This window comes from Oenanthe melanoleuca, chromosome 3 (genome assembly GCF_029582105.1).
Source record: "Oenanthe melanoleuca isolate GR-GAL-2019-014 chromosome 3, OMel1.0, whole genome shotgun sequence".
Taxonomy (NCBI): domain Eukaryota; kingdom Metazoa; phylum Chordata; class Aves; order Passeriformes; family Muscicapidae; genus Oenanthe; species Oenanthe melanoleuca.
Genome location: NC_079336.1, coordinates 55,662,094 through 55,686,799, shown reverse-complemented (window position 1 = coordinate 55,686,799; position 24,706 = coordinate 55,662,094). Strand labels below are relative to the sequence as shown.

At 38.6% G+C, this 24,706-nt stretch overlaps 1 protein-coding gene across 1 annotated transcript in view; it reads left to right on the top strand.

Moving 5' to 3' along the window:
- SYNE1 (spectrin repeat containing nuclear envelope protein 1) overlaps nt 1-21,337 on the top strand; it is a 284,134-nt gene extending 262,797 nt beyond the window's left edge. Inside the window, 14 exon segments of the mRNA XM_056488586.1 lie at nt 458-640; nt 1,030-1,167; nt 1,903-2,094; nt 2,983-3,313; nt 4,147-4,215; nt 6,110-6,252; nt 7,084-7,210; nt 8,383-8,594; nt 10,060-10,260; nt 10,602-10,730; nt 11,098-11,310; nt 12,289-12,378; nt 14,211-14,269; nt 20,238-21,337. Of these exon segments, the coding sequence (XP_056344561.1) occupies nt 458-640; nt 1,030-1,167; nt 1,903-2,094; nt 2,983-3,313; nt 4,147-4,215; nt 6,110-6,252; nt 7,084-7,210; nt 8,383-8,594; nt 10,060-10,260; nt 10,602-10,730; nt 11,098-11,310; nt 12,289-12,378; nt 14,211-14,269; nt 20,238-20,478 (2,328 nt within the window). The 3' untranslated portion in view covers nt 20,479-21,337.
- The last annotated feature ends 3,369 nt before the right edge of the window (nt 21,338-24,706 follow it).

The window sequence follows — 24,706 nt, the reverse complement described above, 5'->3', positions numbered from 1 at the left end:
ATACGTGAAAAGAAATCCAATGAAGCCACAGGAATCTTGGATTTCTATTCCTTTTATTTTTTTTTTATAAGAAGAGTTTCATGTTCATTGTTTCTACTTCTGTTTTCAAATACAAAAGTATATAATTTGACAGAAAGAAGAGCTTTTTTTTTGGTACTGATTTTGCCTTTGTAATGGATATTCATGTTGCAATATTTCATTCAGTGAACTGTGTCAGTTTAATACATGTTTTTGGATTTTTGGAGGGGTCTTTTTGGTTTTCTGGTTTTGCTTTTTTTAATCAGAAGGCAGCATGTCTGTAGGGTAGCCCTCAGGAGATGTCTGCAACTAGTGGAATTTTTTGGCTGACATGAGTCAGAGTGCAGGAGAAGGGTCAAAATAAGGCAAGAGATCTATATATGTATCCTGATTTCAGTAATTAAAATTCTGAAGGTGTCTTTTTTTCATACTGCTTCAGGCTTTCCAGAGACAAGTGCATGAAAGCCTGACTCAGCTGGAGCTGATCAATAAGCAGTACCGGCGCCTGGCACGGGAGAACCGCACTGACTCCGACGGCAGCCTCAAGCAGATGGTTCATGAGGGGAACCAGAGATGGGACAATTTACAGAAGCGAGTCACCTCCATCCTGCGCAGGCTAAAAGTATTTTTCCATTTTTAACACTTCAATATCACTATTCTAGTTGTGAATCAAGGGTACTTCAGCAGCTTTCAGTTTAATGCATTTGCACAGTGTTCCTCTTTGGAAGAGGAAGGAAGCTCATCAGTTCACATAGTCAAAAGTAACCAAAGTGTAGGCTTGGTGACATCAAACACCACCTTCCTCACAGAAGATAACTTTCATAGGTCAGCTGATTGCAGCTCTAGATGGCTTTACTTGAAGAGGAACCTTATAAAGCATGTAGGAAATGAAAGAAGACGGTGTACTGAGTTTAAATTGTATTCGATGGGGATGAAAGTAATTTCTCTACTGTTGCTGGGGGTTTTCATGTTTCTGGTCATTTTATGCTGCTCAATTTTTCCACCCTCCAGCATTTTATTGGCCAGCGTGAGGAGTTTGAAACAGCACGTGACAGCATCCTGGTATGGCTAACAGAGATGGACCTGCAGCTGACCAACATCGAGCATTTCTCAGAGTGTGATGTCCAAGCAAAAATAAAGCAACTTAAGGTAAAGAATGATTGTGTAGTTACAGAAGGAGGGGTGAAAGAAGGGAGAAAAAAAAAAAGCCATGCATTATGGGAAAAGAATTTTAAGAAACATTATGCAGAATGCAGCCTGATATGGTTCCTTTACTTGTAGGCCGAGACTTCAACCTCAAAATTTATGAGTTATGTCAGATTCCAGTATGTACTTCTTGTCAAAAGAGAAGATCCTTGATCTGTGAAAAATGTAAAAAGAAAAACCAGGGGTGATAGTGTACATTCCCTCATCAAAATAGGAAATGTTAATAAAAATATTTATGTAAGGTCTCCATTATTGCTAATATCTAATCATTACTATGCTTCTCAGCCATTTCTGCATCAGAAAACTCCTTGTCTGGAGAGAAAAATACCAAATATCACATTATCCAAAATTCCACTGTGCTAGGTTTAGCATCTTAGTTCATTCTAGACATTTGGTCATTGGCATGGCTTGTTTAGAGAAGAACTTCCTTTCCAAATTCAACAAGTAAGGAATGAGATGGTAAACCATGAAGTATCACTGGTTTTGGCTTGAAAGACTGTGGAATGCTAAATTTAGTTTAATTGCTCATTGTTGCTCATGACAAGAGCATTTGGCACAATCTCTGTTTGTTACCCACACCATTCTTTCTGTAAAACTCTTTAAGACTTGCATCTTTAATTGCCCAGGTTGTTGTCATGTTTGTTTTGTTGATAAAGCAAGGACTTTTCTTTTACACAGGCTTTCCAGCAAGAAATTTCTCTGAACAACAACAAAATTGAGCAGATAATTGTGCAAGGTGAGCAACTCATTGAGAAAAGTGAGCCCCTGGATGCAGCTGTGATTGAAGAAGAACTCGATGAGCTGCGTCGTTACTGCCAAGAGGTGTTCGGGCGTGTGGAGCGCTATCACAAGAAACTTATCCGCCTACCTGTGTGTATATTTACTTATGTTTTCACTTGTTTGGTTCGTTGCCATTTTACAAATGTGAGAATGAGGAAAGATGTTGAAATGAAACCTAAGTAACTTTCCAAAAGTCCTGTGGTTAAATTTTTTTGCAACCCTGACCATCTGCCTCCCTTCCATTACATGCTATTCATGTCCTGTTCAGAGAGCAAACAGACGGGATCTGGAATTTCTGTAAATCATCATGAAAATGCCTGCAAATTGGAGATTTATATAGCTTTATTCATGGGAGTAGCACTGTGGTACTGGTCATAAGACCATCTCCCTATGTTGTCAGATAGTTTGACTGGCAGCTTAGGGACTTAGTTTTTTTAAAAAAACACAATGATAAAATGATTTTTCTCATCAGAAGAGACTGAAATTTGTCTCCAGAATTGACTACAAGCTCAAGAGTGGAAAAGGAAAACAAAAGGAGAAAGTGAAAGGAATACAATTTTTGGTAGCTCACTTCCTACTGAAAGAAAAGAATAAAATCCAGGGGTTTCAAAATATGAAATAATATAATAACACTACTCATTATGAAGATCACTTATGCTTTCTATTAATTGATCCTGCATGTTTTTCTAACAATATTTACATTGAAGTAGCATCAGTAAAAGTCTGGCAATATTTGCCTTATGTGAGACTTTATGTGCCTCAAGTGATTAAAATTAGCTGGCACTTTGATCTGCTTTGTTGTTATGGTTTTTTAGTACGCCTTAAAAATAATGAAGGAAAAGTGCAAAAGGAAATGTGGAAAATGAAACCCCCACCAATGTACCTGTCACCTAATGCTGCTTTATTCCACTGACCCAGGCTGACCGTGCAGTGCCTCTGCACGTTTCATTGATGCTTCTGTTTGCATTATGCTTCTAGCTGACAGATGACGAGCACGACCTCTCTGACAGAGAGGTGGATCTGGATGAATCAGCAGATCTCTCTGACATACGCTGGCATGACAAATCTGCGGACAGCGTTCTGTCCCCGCACCCCTCTTCCAACCTTTCGCTGCCTCTTTCCCAGCCGCTGAGGAGCGAGCGATCGGGGCGAGACACCCCTGCGAGCGTGGACTCCATCCCCCTGGAGTGGGATCACGACTACGACCTTAGCAGGGACCTGGAGACAGCCGTCTCACGGGCACTGCACTCAGAAGAAGAGGGAGGACAAGAGAAAGACTTCTACCTGAGAGGAGCAGCCGGCATAGCAGGTATGCTGGCACCCTGAGTGCTGTGTTTTCCCCGAGGAAAAAAAGGCAAATGTTGTATGTGCGATTGTGTGGCCAAGATTCCCATGGAAGTGTACTTTAAATAGTCGCTGATGACTTTAAATAGTGTTTCCTAAGTGATCTCAGTGGCCCTCTGGCCTTAGAGACGGTGATGGAGATTCCTGGATGATGACAGCCTTGGAAAATGCTGGCGTACATGATATGGCAGAGAATTGGCTGTGTATCTGTGCGTGAGGCCTGCCAGATGGGATATGTCATCTGTAACAGCCCTGTGTGCTAAGTTATTCTGACTAAGAGAAACTATACTGGATATGGCAAAAAGTGCAGAACAAGCTAATGAAGAAATGCTGTGGGAGAGACCCACAGAGAAAATCATCGTTTAAGTAAATCCCAACTCTGCCCTGATGCAGGCAAGACTCCAGCAAATGAGTGTTTAGTCAGAGGTGAGATCTTGTGTCTTGTTCTCCAGTGAAGCTGGAAATCCTTTCTAAGTGTTCTTTGTGTAATAAATCTCAACAACTGAGAGTGCCCAAATTGAGCTAGTCGTGGCATAAGATATACCAGTGTATTTTACTCTGATCTTCTGGCTACCGTTTGCTTTCCAGGTCATTGCTCTGGAAAGAGTCAGGTTTGCCTAGATCTTAAAGAGACCTTGTAGCAGCCTCCCTCTGTTTCAGTCTTCATCTTTTTCCTTCTCCAGGGAGAATGTTTGCTATCGGAACAATTTATTTAATCCATCCCGTGAAAAGGACTCCTGCTGTAAGGAGACGGCCATTGCCAAGCCATCAATTCAGATTGTGCTTTTATTTTTTCAGATGTAGAGATCCCTGAAACTCTTGAAGCCTATGTAACACTCACAGAAAACGCCCTCAAAAATATCTCTGGTAGGCATCATAAAAGTCTAAGCATAGCCAGATACAAATACCATGGTGCACAAGCATAACTTTTTTCTCTTCTCCTAGCACCTGCTATCTTTTCACAACTTCCAAGTTAAATATTTCTTACATGGCAGCATTGGCATATTAACTTTGAAATATCCTCCTGCTTTACTGCTGTGCTTAAAGGTACCACTGGGGGCATGGATGAATCAATGATGTCTGAAATATTATCCCTCCCACCTTGGCTGAAACAAATTGATCTGATTGGTCTTTTTTCTCTGGTGTCCATCAACTGGACTTAATACGTTACATCCTAAGGCAGAAGGAAAGGGTACGGAGCAATACCTAATTTTTCAGGTTTGCTTTTTTTTTTTAACACAGCCACATCTTGGATTATCATGCAGATATAGACTTTTAGGTTAGTAATTGCTTCATGTGATCTAAATGTCTAGTTGAGTTGTCTTTATCTTAGTCTCATATATAGGAAAATTATTTTATTTTCTCATTGCACAAGAGTAAACCTTCTGTCTCATTTGTTCAATGACTCTCTTGGAAAAAATAGATGCATTTGCAAATACATTTTCTTGTGATTTCACAGTTTTCCTTTTCTTAAATAATGACTTCATTGCAAAAAGCAAACAATTAAAGTATTAGTGTCTGTGACACAAGCCTCAGCTTCACCATCCATTTTTATTTACTCCCCAAATTAGTGAAATAATATTATTGATTAAGGGTATAAGTAATAACAGTACTTATGGGAAAAATGTGTTTAATTTTCTGACCCATGAAGATTTTTTCAAAGTAATGAGCGAAAAACAGTGTTGAGCACTTTATCCTGTCCATTTGGGGTGAGGTGGTGTTATATATGAAAAAGATTAATCATCCAAGAGGCTCTATTTTTCTGTAATTAGGTGGACAGAAGGCTCTCCTTCTCTATTCATGTTTTTAATTGTTTTTTTGTGAATAAATTCAATCTGTCTTTGTAAACAGATGGAAATTAGGCATTAGTGATAGAATATGGATAAGAGGGATCTCATGTGGTCCTCTAGTCTGCAGCCAGCCTCACATTAGAATTGTCTGTAGCTGATTTATATCACAGAATTCAGCTGACCACTATAAGGAAATTACAAGTTAGTCCTGCTTCAAAAACATTGATGTTAGTTCCCAATGGCTTCAATGAATAATACCATCTTGCAGATATGTTAAGCATGTTCTTTTTCAAGTACATAATTTGAAAAATGCTGTAAATTTTGCTGCTTAGTGTGGTTGCCCAAAGCAGTCACGGGACTCTTGCTGCTGGCCTCAAAGATGCCCAGTCATCTCTGGATTTTGACAATATAACAGTATTTGTATGTCACTTCTAGTCTCTAAAATTGTGCACAAATAGGATCCTTTCATGGAGATGCAAATTCTACTGCTTTTTAGTGGGGAAAAATAATACAAAGAGCAATGAAGCTACCAAAATTTCACATGGATTTAGATCATACAAATGGAGATATGGGTTACAGGGTTTTATTTGACAGTGTTTGTGAAAGGGATCAAGGAATTTCCCAAAATCAGTGAGGTTAGGGATGCTTTGCTGAGAACTTCCCCTTTAAAAGACAAGCATTCAATATGGTGGAAAAGTCACTTCAGAATAAATTTCAGGCCTACTTTAAACTGTGGCTAGTTTTCTTATGACAAGACTGAGCATTGGTATCATCTTTTGAATGTTGCTAACCGTCTCTAACGTAACTAGTTATCACTAGCTTTGACATTTTACCATTCATGCTGCTGCCGCCACGTTTCTCCTTCACTGTCTAATCTAAGTGGTGTTCCTAATATCTATTCTGCCTGGGCAAGGAAAAAGAAACTTTGGGAAAGTAGGGGTGACAGTTGCTGTTGTTTGGTTTTGGTGCAGGTGAGCCGGGTGCCCTGGAAGCACATATCCGACAGCTGGACAAGGCCTTGGACACCAGTCGCTTCCAGATCCAGCAGACAGAGAACATCATCCGCAGCAAGACACCTACAGGGCCAGAGCTGGATGCCACTTACAAAGGATATGTGCGTGTGTTCTGGAGCCCCAGTCAAATATGCACTCCAGACTTAGCTTAGCTGAAGGAAATGCAGCTGCTTCAGCAGGGCAGCTAGCTGTAGCTGCTTCTCAGACTCACTCGTGTGGCTACTACCCTTAGCCACGTGCTATTGTTGTTTATGTTATTTGTGTGTTTACAATAGCATAAGATTAGAAGAACATGACTCTTAGGAATTTATTTTCCTGTTTTGCAGATGTCTAGAAGTACTTTCTCACTCATTCTGTTATCCATCTAATGATGATATCCTTGTTTGAAATTCCTCTGCTTTTAAAAGCAGGTTTTATAACTTCAGGCACAGTATTCATCTAGCTAATGAATTGTAAACATGCATCATACAAGCAAGAATGGAATCCCTGATTAAAAAGATTTTTCTCAGAGAGGTTTTCTGAAATATAAATCTCTCTCTAAGCCATTCAAATAATTTTATTAAGGACAGAACTTAAAAATTAGTTGCTTGGTGACATAGTAATATTTTCACATTTAGGTTCATTTTCTTTATCAGTCTTCTAGTGTCTTTGCCATAGTGTATTAAAATTTAGAAAAGATGGCACCTAAGCCATCTAGAACAATTTGGCATAATAGTGCTAAATTATTTCTGTATAACTTATGCTTTAGGCCTTTATCATCTGCATATACCTTTTTTGTAGTATCAGTGCATGTTGTTGAAATAGTAGATCTTTTTCTTCACACACTTACACTTTCAGAAATTTCTGGAAGTTGCATTGTAATTCTCACTGTCTATACAATTAGTCCTGTACAGTGCATATTGAAAAGGAATAATTTTTTTTTGTTAACACAGATGAAACTGCTAGGTGAATGCAGTGGAAGCATAGACTCGGTAAGAAGGCTTGGATATAAACTGAAGGAGGAAGAAGAAAAATTTTCAGGACTCATTAACATGAACAGTACTGAAACACAAACAGCTGGTAAGTAACATGCAGTTCATTTGATGAGCAGCAATTATGGAAGACACCAAACATGCAAGGCTTTTCTGAATAAACACCTGGTATTATTTGCTGGCATATATATTTACCTGACTGTCTGTTACCATGTTCTGTTTAAGATCTTTTTATAGGAATGGTAAGGAATAAAAGTATTCCCTGTGTATCCCATATGAATGCTTAGGCATACGAGTCCATTTTAAGAACCCTTTCATATCATGAGACATAACCCTATGCCTTTCAGGAGGTCCCTGTGGAGGCAATGGTTGTGGATGCAATGTGGTTTTTGTTGTAAGATTTATCATGAAAAAGGTTGCTTTTATTGCTGTACAAAACATGTATGTCAGAATTTGTTTCTTCTAACATTAGCTTTCACCTCTAAGATTATCTGCCTACAGTAAAGAAATTTATTTTCACCTGATAGAAGTATTCACCTGCCTAATTTTAAATATCAGGTGTAGAAGAAGAGGTTCTATTGTGAAACATGGATTTCCAGAGATTATAGACATCATTCTACATCATAGACATCATTCATACAAGATATGCTACCCATATAGTCTCTTATTTTGTTGTGAGTTTTATTTGTAAATTTTAAGTTGATGTAATGATACAACTTGTTCTTCTGCCTTAACATTTCAAGATAACTAGCAAGAAAAAATAGCCTCTCATTTATTTCCTTCTAGTGCTGGTTTTTATCCAATGCATCAGCAGTACCTAAGGCAAGTGTAGTGAGGTGTGACCATTAAACTGTGATAGGCACAACTACCAAAGAAAATAATAAATGTATGGTTAGTTAGATATATCCATATTTCTTGTCTGGTTTGCACTGGTCTGGTAATTTAAGATGTCTTTTTTTACCAGCATAATCTGTTTTAGAGACATGCATGTATCAGCTGAATTCTACTCATAGAAGTCTGACACAAAGCAAAAAAACTGCCTGTTGACTGGAATCATACAGGTTCTTCATTCTTTCTCTCCAACATCACTTTCTTCAATCTAGCTTAGCTTTTAAAGTGGTTGGTGTTTGTGACTTAGACTTTTTATGGAGCATCATTTTGTCCCGAACAGAATTCAATTTATGCAAGTGTGTGTGTGTATGTGTGTAGCTAGTAGGGGTTTTTTTTGGCTTTTGTTGAATTTGGTGTTTGCAATTCCAGGTGTAATTGAAAGATGGGAATTAATCCAGGCTCAAGCTCTAAGCAAGGAGCTGAGGATGAAGCAGAACCTTCAGCAATGGCAGCAGTTCAACTCTGACCTTAATAGCATCTGGGCTTGGTTGGGAGAAACTGAAGAGGAACTGGAGAAGCTCCACCGTCTTGATCTCAGCACTGACATACAAACTATTGAGAGCAGAATTAAAAAACTGAAAGTGAGTTTTATTTCTCTTTTCCAAGAGTTCCCTTCTAAAGCTGAGTGCAACAGGTATGTGGAAGAGGTTCCCAGTAATTGCAACTCGTTTTCTCCACATAGCAGTGGGAAAGTGATTTTCTGAATCACCTTTTGTAAGGAAAATGTACCACTGGCTGTCCAAATGAAATTTTGGAATAATGATTCTGTGGCAATTCTGTAATTCCAGTATGTACAGATAACTCCTGATGTCACACAAATTGATGAAAATTTTTTAAAGTGCCAAGTTAGATCAATTCTCTTCTACTCAATTTGATAAAAAAATAGCTTCTTAAAAAGAAATGCCTCATTGAGACATTGCTGCTTTGTGTGGAGGAACTAGGAGTCCAAAGGGACTCCTCCTAGGACACCTATCCAATGTCATCAGTGCAACATAGGAAAAATTTTATGCCCCTTTGCAACATTCCTTTTCTTCTCAGATGCATCAAGATCCGAATGCTACTTTTCATCTCAGGTGCAAGAAGATCTGAATGTTACTTTTTCATCTCTTGTATATTTCACAGCTATAAAGATCTGCAAATCTGGTGGCCCACAACCTCACATTCAGTTACTAGTACCTTAGAAGCATGGGCACGAAAATATTGGACCCAAAGTCAAAATGCACTGTGCTTTGTGCCAGGGCTGAGGTGATCAGATAGCAAAGGCTGTTTCCGGCAGTGATCCATGTCAATGCTCATCTTCACTGTAATCCAAATATAGCTGCCATAAGCACTGCAAAGGTTACTGTGACATCCTGCTTTTAAGTAAATGCTGTAAAGGAGGTGGAAAACAGGGCATTTCATAAGAATTCTGTTCCTATCTCACCCTCTCTTGGAAAGCCCATTAGTACCCTCCAAACCAAAAGAGGTGGGGTTTCTTTTGTGGCTTCCAGTGTAAACAAATCAGAGTTTTTATACAAGTTGTGCTTCTATAAATTGAAATTCTTTATATTCTGTGTATATTTTTGTTTATCTCAGTAAAAGCTTTTATTTTTAAATACTGATGACAGCAGTTTCCACTTAAAAATATGTTGGTTTTCATGTTTATCAGCAAAACTGAGAAGTGAGGGCAAAAGTTTTATTGTGAGCTAAAATACAGTTGTACTACATCTTTAAATTTTGTTGGACCTACTCTGTCTTTAAAATATCTGAAACATGAGCCAGATCTTTAAAATCCAGCTCTGACTTCAAGCTTTTAAGACTTTACAAGTTTAATTGGCTTGCTCTTGTTTATGTTCACAGTAAAATGTTAGTAGATGTTAAAGAGTGAACATTTGCAAAGTCACAGAGTGAGCCCAGAAATGTCATATCCAGTGTTACAATATGGTACCTTTCAGCAGCTGCTGATGGCAAATCATTGCAGTCTTGTGGTGCCTTCTCTTCTTCGTGTTTCTGAAAGTCAAGATTTACCGATTTCCATTCTTTCTTCCCCTTTGTCTTACCATCAAGGAGCTGCAGAAAGCGATTGATAACCGCAAAGCCATCATCTTGTCCATCAATCTGTGCAGCTCGGAGTTCACTCAGTCTGACAGCGAGGAGAGCAAGAAGCTGCAGGAGCGCCTGTCTCAGATGAACGTGCGCTGGGAGCACGTGTGCAGCATGATCGAGGACTGGCGCAGCTCCTTGCAGGACGCGTTAATACAGTGCCAGGTCTGTGCTGCGCCTGTCTGAATTGTCAGCAGCCCACACACTGAAAATATAAACCATTTAGTTACCTGGTGTGCTCACAGTCCGTCTGAAACTTGCCTGGGAAAGCCAAAATACAGCTTTGGCATGTGTTTCTCAAGGGTGCACCTGCACTACCTGAAACATGTAACAGCCCAAAACTGACAAAATTTGTCGTCTCTGGAATAATATTCTAATATTTTTTTTGTATACTTCTTGGAAGTTATTTTGTTTAGGTAGTAGAATGTATCAGAGGATAAGTTAAAAACCTGAATTTGACTGGAATGTTTTGCTATCCTGTTAAAACCATGATTCATCATATGCAGGATTTCCATGAATTGAGCCACGGTTTGCTGCTCTGGTTGGAGAATATTGACAGAAGAAAAAATGAGATTGTGCCTATCAATCCAAACCAGGACTCAGAAATACTGCAGGATCAGCACAGACTTCTGATGGTAGGATTATAATCACTCCTTTCTCTCCCAAAACACATCACCAGAAAAACATCTAATCAGATTTCTCTTTCTCATGAAGGTTAGCACTGTACATTGAGTGCTAACACAAAGCTGTGGGACCAGTGTCAGTGACTGACTTTACCTTGGTAGGGAACACCACTCACTTTCCTTAATAACACAACATCTGATTTTAAATCTCAGGCAACTACTAGGCTGCTGTGTATCTTTCTGTCAGATTAGAAATTTGTATTGTGTCTGTTTTTTTCCATTTCTTTAATTTAAAATGGTGAGTTCTACTTTTTTGCTTTTTTTTTTTTTTTTTTTTTTGACTGCTATTAAAAAAATTTGATGCTTGCCTTGGCAACAGCAAATCAGACGTGAACTGCTGGAGTCTCAGTTGAAGGTGGCGTCACTGCAAGATATGTCTTGCCAATTGCTAGTCAATGCTGAAGGCAAGGATTGTCTTGAAGCCAAAGAAAAGGTACATGTCATTGGAAACAGACTGAAGCTCCTCTTGAAAGAGGTTACACATCATATTAAAGACCTAGAGAAAATTCTAGACATTTCAAGTAGTCAACTGGTAAGTCACGTCTTTTTATTCCTTTCTGTTCACTGAGCTTGTTTGCTGCTGTTTCGACTGCCTTTGTCTGATCATTGCTATTGGCAATTTCTGTGGTGTGCAGTGCTTACCAAGTTGGAACATATAATCTTGAATATCATAAAGTAATCTTAAACTTCATCATGTAAATATCTCTTTGATATGAGGTGGGGTTAAATTCAGTATTTTTTTTCTATTTGGTGTAGTGATAATTACTGAACTTCTTGTTTACTCTGCTATTACTGAATCAGTCAACTGGCAAAGTATATAAGATAATTATTCCAGTAGCAGAACTGAAAATTGTAGTATGTCAGTTGTCACTGGAAAGGAAGTTAATGAGCACTCTGTCAAAGAGAGAAAAAAAATACATAAAATAAATTGTGTACTAGGCTAAGGAGTCCCTCATATGTGCTTCTTAGGCTTTGAGCTATAGTCCAAATCTTCTCAAGTTTTTGTGTATCTCAGGTGTATGAGAAGGAGTTGCACATATGTCTTTGCCAGCAGTGACAGATACAGAGTAAAGATTTCAAGGCTCTCCTTTAGTTCACGTGTTTTTTAAGGACTTGGTTTACCAGAATGCTTAAAGTACAAGAACTCAGCTCTTCCCTCCTTCTAGTGGATTCCTACCTGTTTAATTAAAATCATTGTAGTACCAAACTCTTCTTGAAATTCCGAGCTAGTAAAGAACAAGTGGTTTTTCCCTTGTATTGACTTTGGTGGAAAATGTGTCACCTAAACAAATGAAGTTTTAATTACTGTTTGCTTTTCTTGTCCTTTAGGGCTGACAGAGAAAACATGTAATGCCGTAGTCTTTTAAAATTTGATAACAAAATTTAGCTGCTTTATTTTATTTGCCTTGGAAATAACTCTGCTGGAATTTCACTCAGGGTAATTTTTGTAGTTTGCCTACCTGTGCAGCTATTTGCTGTATTTCTGAGCTCCGTTCCTTCTGAACTTTAGGAATTGTCCTCATGGTCTTCTGATGAATTAGACACATCAGGCTCAGTGAGTCCTGTATCTGGAAGAAGCACTCCAAGCAGACAGAGAACGGTAATTTCATGTCATTTATTTTCTTCCACCTCTTGGGTGGAAGCTATAGATATCTACAGCAGTTCTAGCCAGCTGGAAGTCACCCCTTCTCACTTGTTAGGAAAGGAAATGGCATAAACCAAAAGCAAAACACAGCTGCTTTCCCCAACCCTGCTGCATATCCCATCCTGCATGAAATCAGAAGTGGTAAATACTATCTGAAACCAGGGCTGTCAGTGTGGTTGGTTTACCATGGTATGGCATGTCGTGTCTCTTGTATTTTGCTCTAGTGATGGCAGCACCTCAAAGTCTGGTCTTGTCTGGTATAATCAGTCCTCCGTTTCTGTTTGGCCTTCTCTTCAGAGCTGCTTCATCAAGAATCTCAATAAGTTTTTTTGTCATTTCTGATGCAGGTTGCAGATGGTCTTATTGAGACTTTGGATGAATGGCTAAGTAGAGCTGAAGGGCACAAAACATTATTCAAACCAGCTAGTTGTGCAGGACCTAATCAATGGCTATGGTGGCAACTGGAGTTGTCCATTTACATCGCTGGCACAAAATTCAAGAAATATAGCAATACATGCCTAGTACTTAACACTTCCATACTCTGAGCCCAAATTGGAACTGCAATTATTTTGTCTTTTTCTGCAATTCTATTGGTTGATTAATTTGCTTTTTTTCCTTAGTTCTTAAGACAATCAGATTGGTTTGGTTTTATTTTATTTTGTTTTTCCATTTTCACTTCTTTGTAAAGCCTCTGAGTTCTGTCTTGATAAAGTTATGGCTCTTGAAATTGATTTATTTTTTTAATTTTTGTTTACATTCACTAGTTTTCTTTTAGATGCTAATATGAGAATGTAAAGGAATACTGGCTTTTCCAAAGGAGAAAGAATATAAACCGTAAGATTTTATTTCATAGGTCAATGTTTTTATCTTTCAAATTTAAACCTAAATAATTTCTAATAACTCTGATATCACAGATGTAGCTGAAGCTTGTCTGACCATTACAGGAAATTGAGAATTATTTTACCATAAATCTTTGTCTAGAGAGCATGTAGAACAATGATAGGTTCACAGGTTTCATCTTAATATTTTAATAAGGATTTTTCTGTCTCTAATTTGTTGCTGTTCATATACATGACAACTTTTTTCCCTTTTTTTTTTTTCCTCCATAATTCATAGCTAAGTTGTATGGTTTCTTGGGTCTCATTTTCAAACTTCTGGGTTCTGCACCCACATAATTTTGAAGACTAAAGTGATACTTTTTAGAATTTCACTGCAAATATGCTAAATAAATATAATACAAAAAAAAATGTGATCAGGATTATAAACATCTAACTGCATTAAATAATCCAGCAAATAGCTATGAATACAAGAATGCCCCTACAGTTATTTGGCCTTCAAAATCGTGGGGTGGAGAAGAAGCAAAACTTGTCAAAGGAGGGTCTTAGATCTTTTTTCCTTGAGAATGTTAATTTTCTTCATGTGCATTTTTAAATCCATATATTTTTCCATATTCAATGTAATAATATAACATCTATTTCATATTAAAAATATTTGAACTAAATTTCTAGAGACTTTTTTAAAAACCCAGAGCTACTGTTCATAAACATAATGTCTAAACTGTTATTTTTGAGTTCACTATGTATGTTCCAATAATTTTCATACTCAGCTAGGTACAAAGAAAAGCCAGTTTCCTTGGTTCATGGGTATTGGTCACTTCATTTGATTTTTCTTTTTTTTTTTTTTTATGTTTCCTTTGCTGCACTTTTAATTTAATTTCATCAGTAGCTTGTCTTTATTTGCCTGGACTGAACATTCTTCTTTCTTTACCCCCTGTTCATTGCAAACAGCCACGGGGCAAATGTAGTCTCTCACAGCCTGGACCCTCTGTCAGCAGTCCACATAGCAGGTACCTTATTCTCCTGGTTTCTGCACTCTGTTCTAGAACACCAAGAGGATGATAGAAATTGGCCGTGATTTCTCTCAGTCCCACTGACTCCATCAGGTGGTCAGGACTAAAAAGTGGCAACTTCCCTGTTGTTAATTGTTTGGCAAAAGGGACTTAAAATTGCTTCAAATTTTTTGTTAAATAAAGATTTGGGCTATTCCTTGGACATCTGCAGCTTTTGCTTCACAGAAATCCCACATATACAACATGTATTTTTCATATGTCTGATCAGGGTGAGTGTGTGTTTGCACTCATGATATTTAATGATTATTTTATTTTGGTGTGATTCAAGAGGAATGCTAGTAAGTTCATGGCAAACACTTTCTATCATCCTCTTTACCTCTAGATATTAAATTAAGGCAGGTAATAGGCCAATATCTTATCCTAGAATTCAGAAAACCCACAGATCTGGATGAGACATACTAACATCCTTTTATTTATTTATTTATTTATTTATTACTTTTTTTTTTTTTTTTTTCCTCCTGAAACGTTTTGTTCAGTTTGTGGGTTTTCAGTACTTTAGACTCAGAACTAAAAGTCAGAATTTGAGGCTCTCGAGAGTGGGGACCCCTTTCTTTCCCCTCCTCAGACGACTGCAGTGTGACATGCTAACATTGCCATGGCTCGCCCGGCGCTCGCATCCCTGCCCTGCTCCGGGAGCAGCACTGCCCCATCTCTGTCTGACCAGTAGAGAGCAGGCTTGCAGCTGCAGCTTCTTGCATTCCACGGTGTCTCCAGCAACCTGTCATCTCTGCAGCTAACAGTGCTTCTGCATTCCTGTTGTTGTCAGTGTGATGTGTGTACCTTCGCTCTTTCACTGATCCGTTTACTGGCCTCTGCAGTTACAAAGTTAAAGAAAAAAAAAGGCAAATGAGCAAGGCAGCGTGTGTAAAGAGGACATCTTTTTCTATTTCAGTGTCTTGCACACTGCTAAAATAATCACAGAGTGTGATTAAGGTATATTTGTTCATATTAAATCTAATAATGAATCTCATTTAGCCTAAATCTCATTTATTCTCTGCATATCAAAATTTAACTGATTTGTTTTTAAAATAGCTCCTGTTAGAGTCAAAGATTTTATGTTGGAAAGAAGAAAACACAAAATTAAGTATTTTTTTTTTTAATAACTCCAGTTAGAGTCAAAGAAAGAAGTGAACATTAAATTTACTACAGTGATTGAGCCACAACCAAGCAGACAAGAAAAATACCTTAAGAATATTATTTTTTCATGGGACAAATCAAGACTTTATTCTCATTATAAATGAAGTAAAGAGCGAAACTACTTACCATGTAGATATTTGCAGAAACACTTCTTTTTAAAAATTTGCTTTACATCCATAGTTAGGGACTGTGAGTAAAGTGGCATAGTTGTAAAACCATGTAACAAATAGAACAAGTATCCTTTACTGCTTCCAAACACACTAAAAAGCTGCCTATTTTTAAGGATTTTTGTCTTTTGAAACAAAAGGAAACCACATAGAAAATAGGGGATATATGTAAACTCCATTTTTCTGTCTGAGGAAGAAGGAGAACTAATTATTCAGCTCCAGCCTGCTATGAAGTTTGGCGGTTTGTTTTCATAGGGAGGAAAAAAAGGGAGGAGAGGGGCTTTACTCTGCAGCCACCAACAGCAAGGAGGAGGGGACGATGTCTTTGACAGATCAGCATGCTTGCACTAGCACCATTGTACTCCAGGAACACATTGTGTGTGCTTTTCCACTCTCCTGTGTAGTCAAACCACTTCTGCCAGCCTTCTGAGGTTTCTGGTTGTAGCTGTGAGCCCCTGGCTCTAAGAGCAGCTAGCAGTGCTTTGCAGCTTTGAGATCAACCCCTGTTGTAGCACTGGCATTGCTGAGGCACCTTTCAGATCAAGGCTTTCCAGCACTGTTTATTAACACATCATGTAGCAGCACCACACAATGTTCAATTTGTCATTCAGACAAGCATGGAATACGAATGAGTCACTGCTGAATAGGAAACTTAATCAAATGCGCAAGCCAGACAGGTTGTGGTTGATGTATAATGTGGTTTTAACTGATAATGCGGTACAAGCTGTCACTGTGTTCTTTAATATTTTGACATGCCTCTGATCAGAGTACTTTGTGTTTGATCTTGCACTGGATCAGCAAACCCTGTTAGAGTATAAAGGAGAAATAAAGTCAATCCTAAAAGGTTTATCACACAAGAAGTTGTGAAGGAAAGTTCATCTAAAAAATTAGAGGGGCCATGCTTTGTGTATAAAAATCATCATATCACTTTGCCTTCTCCATTATCATCACAAAAAGACAGGCATATATAGTGTGATGCTAAGCAAGGTGCAGGATTAAACTAGACATTGCATTGTGGATTTAACTGGACTCTCATCCAAGCAGTACTAGTAGTCATGTGCTAGGTGGGAAAGCAAATCCAAGAAGCAATTCCTCTTTCTTCATCAGTTTAATGGAGCTGTCATAAGCGCACACCTGGATCTCTGCCTGTGAATTTTTTTTAAGTGATTAAAATATTAAAAGATTAAAATAGTGGTTCAGTTTGCTCAGGGTTGTTTACATTGTCTCTCTTGAGCAGCTCTATTCAAGTCTTGGTGCCACAGTGCCAACTTCCATTTCCTGCTCTCCCCAAGCTTCCCCAAATGGCTAGTGGATCTTTAAAGGTCACTTACTGTTCCTGGTGCAGACCAACCACATCACTCTTTGTGACTTTGCCCACAAAATTATATTCATGGCTACACAGTAGCTAAAACACAGGGCTTGGGTTTGACTTGCCATGATTCTTTTCCCAGTTATCTCCCTCGCTCTTACTTAGTGCTCGATACGTAAATATCATGTACAACTGCTGCTTCTTAAACTTATTAGATTCACCCACTTTTTTTCTGTGCAAGAAGTGAATCCTGTCTGGTATTTGCAAAGACCTTCAGAATCTGTCATCATAGAGATGAAATTTACTATTCCTATATTTTATGCAATAGTCTTTTAATAAAGATATTAAATTAAGGCCCATTCTTGATTAACTGCAGTGAATAACATCCTACTAGGCCAGCAGTGCCTCTTTCAGTGTAAATCTGTTTTCCACATTCCATTAGTCACTTAGCATTAAATTCACTTTATTTATTTCTATCAGCTTCAGTTGAATGATAAATTCCTTTTTGAAAGCTTTCAGATGCTTACTGCAATACAGATTGGTTACATCAACCATATTTTCCTTGGGAAAAAAATAGCAATCATCTTTACAAAAAGGTTCCCCACTGATCTGAAATTAAAGTTCACTTTGACCATCCTATCTATAGCCTAGCAAATTAGCTTCTCCTCTCTTGAAATGCTTAGAGAAGAGTTCCAATACCACTGACATTACAAACTCTCAAAGTAAGGGTAGCTGTTGCTTGCACTTAGATTAATACATAAGATTTCTTGACATGAAGAAGCTTGGCCAGGACTGCAGCTGTGCTTCCCTCTTTCATCTACTAAGTAGGAATTGTTTACTGGAGTGAGTAGCAGATGGCCCTACCTTTTTCCCTGCTCACAGTGTGACCAAAGATGGAGCAGTCAGCTAGAGCAAGCTCAAGAACATAAATTACATTTTTCTCCAAAGTGGCACACAGTACATCATCTTTCCCTTCTCCTGCCAGAGTAAATAGGTGTTCTGTCCTTAAAAATAGTGAGCTTTTTTTTATTAACAATGTATATTTTTAACCATCTCTCCTTACAAAATCTATTAAACACTCTAAGCTGACCCATTCCATTTTTCAGCCAATTATGTAGATTGCAGAGGTGTACCTGCCATAAACACAAGCAATACAGCAAACTTTTTATAACTCCCCATCTGAAGATGTTTTTGTAACATATCATTATTTACTTGTTAATTGTTTCCATGCATTGTTATTCTTCAGTACCTTACTTCACTGCAGAAGAAATGGTTTGCTGTGAATTGTTTTAATTTTTGAAAGTTTATGTTCCTTTTGAGATCAACCATGCAAGCTTACATTACAATTTCTTTTTGTGAAACATAAAGCAAGAAGTCCCAGATTGTGTTAATAAAAGCAGAGGAAAAAGAAAAGAAAAACCAGGTATTAACTTTGCTCCCTTTTGATTCAGCCTTTTGGAAATTCTCCTTCTGACATCCAGTGTTGCCCTAGAGTTACTCTGGGGCAGTGAAGAAAATAACACTTTGCTCACTATCAAGCGCCAGTTAGCAACTGCAGAAATGTGGTCTTTTTTTATTTGGATTAACAATATTTATACAATGAGAGCCTTGTAAATAGGTAAGCTGTGCAATCAAATTAAGCACTCCTTGTTCCCTTTGTTCCTGCCTCAGTCCATTAACTTTCTATCTTGGTATTCTCAGACAATAGAAGTCCTGATCTAATTGAGCTTTAGTGTGGAATGCTCTGATGCTGTTTAATGTGCCTTAATATCCTTTCACTACCTTCTTTATATTACGCGATCCTACGTTATGCGATAAGCAACTTTCCATCTGGGCTACAATAGTGTGGATTCAGACCACACAAGATCTGATGTTTTGATCATCACTGCTTCCTGGAATACTTAGTTCCAAGCTAATAATTTAGCATATCTGTTAAATTGGTGCTTATGTATCTCTTGGTCATCTGAACTTTACCAAATTTGCCTGGCTTTGTTGAAGTCCTCATAGTGGAGTGGTGTACATATATGAACAAGAAAATAAAATAATCTTAAGCACTGAAATAATTATTTTCTGAACATGTGGGAAGAGAATCCTTGCTAAGCCTGGCATTGTTTTGAAGATGAAATTTTCAGTTTTGGATGCTTCCCCACACAGATTCAGATTTATCAGGAAGACAGGATCAAAAGAACAAGGGGAAGTCAATAAAACACTGAGGAACCCTCACCACCCCATACTTACTTTACTGCAGCCATTACCCTCGTCTCCTTATGAGAATTTTTATCTCTTAAACTCTAGGACAGCATAGATTTTCTGAGACCTCATGATCATAGCAACCTGGCAAAGGTATTATAGCAGCCCATCTGAGACAAAACTCATGACCTAATGTCCTAATAACAGAGTTCTTGAAGCAAGTTACTTGAAAGCTCTAAGTTCTTCCATTTTTGGCTTGTGCTGTATTTTCCCATGCCATGTAATTAGGACACTCAGACTGTCAGATTTAATCTTTCCTAGTCACTCTTTTCAGCTCTTGACAGTTTCAGTAAAAAAGAAAAATACGAAATTTATGTCTTTATCATTCATTAAAGTAGTGGAATGAATTTTTAAGTGTCCTTTTGGAAATATTTGTGTTAGACCTCTCCTGCCTCATAGACATGTGATAGGTATGTGTCATTTCAAGTCAGAACCATCAAACTAAGGGAGAAAATCACTTGGAAGGTGATGATGTCAAGTCAGTTGAGCAGATAAATGTTAGCTGCTGATTCTGTGCAAGATTCAAAACACAATGTGCTTTGCAGAAAATAAGACCCCATTACCTATATATTGGTGTATTGATTGACAAAATAATGTAACTGAATCTCAATGCATTATACCTTCATGGATACTTTATACACAAACAAATGTAGAAACTGCTGCAAATCCAGTGCAACTGGCCATTTTAAAAAGGAAGGCCCACCTTTTTAGACAGCATGCATCGAACAAATGTGACAGGTATGGCCCAACTTTTGTTTTCCCCTGCTTTAAGTGGAGAGTCTTCCCCATAAATGATAAAGAGGACATGGGGTCACAAAGCCCCTTCTGTTGTGATCATTTGGTGTTTTCCTACTCAGTCTAGAAATCCAGGGTCTCTCAAGAGTGTTAGGGAAGCAGCATGTTCACTGAAAAATACCTCTGCAGTTGTGAGTCAGAGCCTGTGCAAATTGTAAATTGCCCTTCAGGGAAGGTTGAGTGCCCAAGGGCAGCCTCTGCTGCAGAAACGTTTTAGTGTGTTCAACTGGCCGTGCTCTTTCCCCAGGTCCACAAGAGGTGGCTCAGGTTCCTCCCGTTCTGAGGCTGGGCCGGCGTGGCGGTGTCCGTCCTTCTTGCTGCGAGTCCTCCGAGCTGCCCTGCCGCTCCAGCTGCTCCTGCTGCTCCTGGTCGGGCTGGCCTGCCTGGTGCCGATGACCGAGGAGGATTACAGCTGTGCCACGGCAAACAACTTTGCCCGCTCTTTCCACCCCATGCTGAAATACATGAATGGTCCTCCTCCCTTGTGAGGGGGAGCTGGGAGACCTTGCTGGAGTGCTGGCTGGGAGCAGGGTGGTTTGAAAGGGTGACAGGGCTCAGCTTTACCTGTCTGCTGTGGCCACCACTGTGCCCACACCTTTCTCTGCTGACACTCGGCTGGAAAGGCATCAGTGCATCAGTATCAAACTGCACAACGTATTACTGAGTAGCATCATTTCAATACTCGCATCCTGGGTACTGAGGAGGATGCAGTGTCTGTGAGGGAAACCTCTTCTGTACAGCTTTTGGGATCTTTTAGCCACTTTATATCCAGGTCATTGCCCTGTACTATGCATAGCCAAGGACTTGATACTGTAGATCCTTTCCTGTGTGCTGCTCTAAATGACCCATTAGCCAGTATTTGTTAATACCCTCTCAGTATCTACAGTATACAAAATAACCAATGCTTAAGGAATTTTAGAGCATTTGTAACATACAATTTTAAAGAATCTTGTATGGCAATGTATTATTCCCTGTGGTTTCTGTTTCAGGCATGGTGTTCTAATTTTTGCTTTGGATGCACAAGGTGTAAATCTGAGAAGCACTTTTTTAAGGTTTAAAAAAAATGGATGTAATAAATAAGATTGCAGAAGTTTTTATGAGGAAAAAATGTTGAATGTCAAGTTAAAAAACAAAGAACATATTTATGTATGTACAGTTTGCTAAGCCAAGTTTTGTTTGTATTGATTTCTTTGCATTTATTATAGATACCATAAAATATTTTGTCTACGTGCTTTTTAATGACAACTATGGAAATCTCTAAGTTTAGAATGAGGTATGTATGGTATAAAAAATAGAAGACATCCATATGCTGCACTTCAAAAAAGAATTAAAAAATTCTGTAACAAATTAATGGCATTAGGTATATGTTTGAATGACAAGATCTGAAAAATGTCAACTGTCAGAATACATGGGAAAGTATCACATTAGGAGTTGTGCTAATTTTGAAAGCAGTACATGTTTTGAATTAATGATTCATCACTTCAGGTTTTTGTTTTTCTCAAGCTGCTTCTTGAAGTTCTCTCTCACTTGTGTGGGGTTTTTTTTCCGTCTCTGTTTCTGTGCATACATTCATGTGCAACCTTTGACAATTGGGGTTGTACCAATCCACACTGAAGTGGATTTTTTCCTGTGGGTATACTGGAAACTTCCTAATATTCTCCATAGCAGCTCAATACCAAGATAGATACTTATGTTTTACGCATCATTATTTTAGTGGAAGAGGCCCAAAATATAAGCTTAATAGCAGAAGAAAAGAACAACTTGAAAACTCATTAACTTTCCAGAACTATTGCAAAAAGCTTGCAGTCTACTCAGTGGCACTCTGCCCAGCTTATCAGTCAGAACTCAACTTTGAAATAACAAGATTTTTCTCAATTATGAAAAAAATACAGAGCATAGCTCTAAGTTACTACTCTTTAATTAGAGTTTGGGGGTTTGAAGCCATGACACACACAGTGTGAATTTTTCTTCTGAGTTAAGTGTTTTTGCTTAGAATATATTGGCTTGCATGACAGAAATAAGAAGGCCAGAAAAAACTACAAGCACATTAGTTGCTGTTATGTAGAATTACTTTTTGGCATGTCATTTTCTGAGCTGTTGTGAGGAGAGGGTGGTCAGAGGTAGGGAGCCACAAGATGAACTCAGCATTTGGAAGAGCCAAAATAAAGCTTCCTTTTCAGATAAGTGTAGCATTAACATTTTTGTGAAGAGGATTTTGTATGTTCACAAAATATTTTCAGTGTCTGAGACACAAGTCTAGACTGGCACAAGTATGTGTTCTTTTCAAGGCTGAGTTTCCTTTATTGCTATTCAGAAGTTATGCTAGGCTAGATTAATATTCATAATCACTCATTCTTTGTAGACAAAGATAAGGAATACACATTTGGGCTACAAGGAAGAGCTGTTACTTGCAAAAGTCCTGACATACTAAATTAAAATTGACCCCTTCTCTCTTTTCTGATATTATTCTCTTTGTTGACAAAATAGTCTTTAATCAATGGTAATCAGTGCACCTACATGAATAATTCAGTAGTTGCTGCCTATATTAGTCTAGGTCTGTGCATGCTTTAGACATCCTTTCATCAGCCAGTCTCTGGGTCTGCTGGTTTTTTTTTTGTGAAAGATATTTTTGTTTTCTTAAAAAAAAAAAAAAACCACTGTAAAGGGAAAAAAAAGAGACTCGTTTAGGGAGACATAAATGAGCCTCACTGTCTCCTATTTTCCAGGAAGTGTCATCATCAAGTGTCAGTAGCCCTTTCAAATTCAGTGCATTTTTGGCTGATGATTACCTGCAGTACACACATGCACTCTCCTCTGCCTTGTTGATGAACTGGTAGACAGTGTTTCTGCTATGCTTTGCTTCCTTCCAGCTGTTTCAAAGTAAAGTTTCTTGTGTCCATATCTTCAAGCTCTGATCTGTAGCCATAGATCTGACTATCGGTGTACTGGCTGTTGATGTAAGGAACTTTTTTTTGCCCCCAAGGGATCTGCTCACACAAAACAGTCCTCCCAGTGAACAGCAAACTCTCTACAATGCCTGTGAATAAGGCAGTCACAGATGGTGATAGAGACCATAAGAAAAATATCACATATAGGAAAAATGCCTGTTTGTAAATGCTAAATTTCCCATTCCTTCCAGGACAGGAATGTCAGTCTGTAAGCTGATGTGTCAAGGGAATCTCAGGCAATTTTTGTCACTAGGTTAGAGGGTCCTTTGAAAGCCACTTAGGAGTTACTACTTTTGGTGCTTTAAGCCTCAACTCAAAATCAGCATCAGACCAGTTAAAGTGGTTTGAGCAATATGCTCCTAAAAAAGGAATTCTAGCCATTACAACTTCATGTGTGATTTTGCAGAGCTGGATCTTGATCCTAAAAGCTGACACTAAGAAGGCAAAATGCAAGTAAGTGCGCAAGCTCTTCTCAGGTTCTATCCCAAGATCACCTGTGACTCAGAGGTCTAGCTTGAGTTGCAAATCCCCATGAGACATCAACATATGCATTTATCACCACAGCAGGAACCAAGTTAAAGGGGGCAACTGTAGGGGAGGAAAAACACACCCAGAAGGCTGTCAGGTATTGCAGCCAGTGGCACTAGCCAGGTTGGCAGCCTGGGCATAATTCTCACCTTGATAATGGGATGCTAAAACTCTCTAAAAAGTGCACAAGTTAAAGTCTGAGATGCCCTGTCTCTTTGATAAGCCTGCAACCCAACACCTCTCCTCTTTCTGAAACATCATCTACTTGAGCTCTGCAAACACAAGGGCTGATTTCTGGTGATGTACCTAGAGCCTTGGCTGCAAGGCATGAGGAAAGGCAGCAGAGGAGCTGCCAAAATCTGGATCTGTATTGAAATTGTGTGTTCAGGCATAGAGAAAATAGACTATGCCTCTTGGGGAGCTCAGGTTACAACTGTGGTGTATTTTTTCCCTTTTTTGTACTGTAGATAAATGCAGTAGCTTCTGTAGAGGTGTAATCATTCCCCCAGCTTGACGTACCTTGCAAACTCTGAACCTTGCTTATTAGTTTGGAATCACCTCAGAGCTAGCAAGTGCTTAAAGATAACTTGCTCAGTGACTCCAGACTAGTATCAAGGCACTGTGTCATTATCATGTATTGATGATAGTGAAAAATAATGAGCACACTCTGGACTCCCTGCGTCTCTTTGTGGAGTTTCATTTGTGGACCATGCTTTGCAAAATCTGAAGGCATCTTGCAAAGTGATATTTAGAGACATCTGACAATGTTAGGAGTACAAATGATCTCAACTTGACAGAAGTAGTGTGCCCTTATTCCTCATAGCTGTGAGCATGATGATACCCATTACCTATTCCCCACCCTGCTTCAGCAGCAGTAACAGCTTCTTTCTGTAACAGATTATTAGTTCCTCACCACTAGTTTGCCACCCTTCCAGCTTTGTGAATACCTGCAGTATTGCTCTCTACTTCCTTACAATATTTTTCTGCATCTGGCTATTGAAGGAGAGCAAAGATGCTGGGCTTTCTTGTGAGCAGTCATCCCTTGCCCTCGGTCTTGTGTTATTTGTGGTTGAGAGATCTGTTTACAGCTGATAGCATCTCTCAACATGTTCATCATCATCATCATGTGCATCTGAGTGGATGTGTGTCTGTCCAAAGGCATAACAGATGCTGGCTCACAGCCTTCAAACTACAGATGCTATCAAGACTTAGCAACTGTAGGAGGATTCTGAGAAATAAG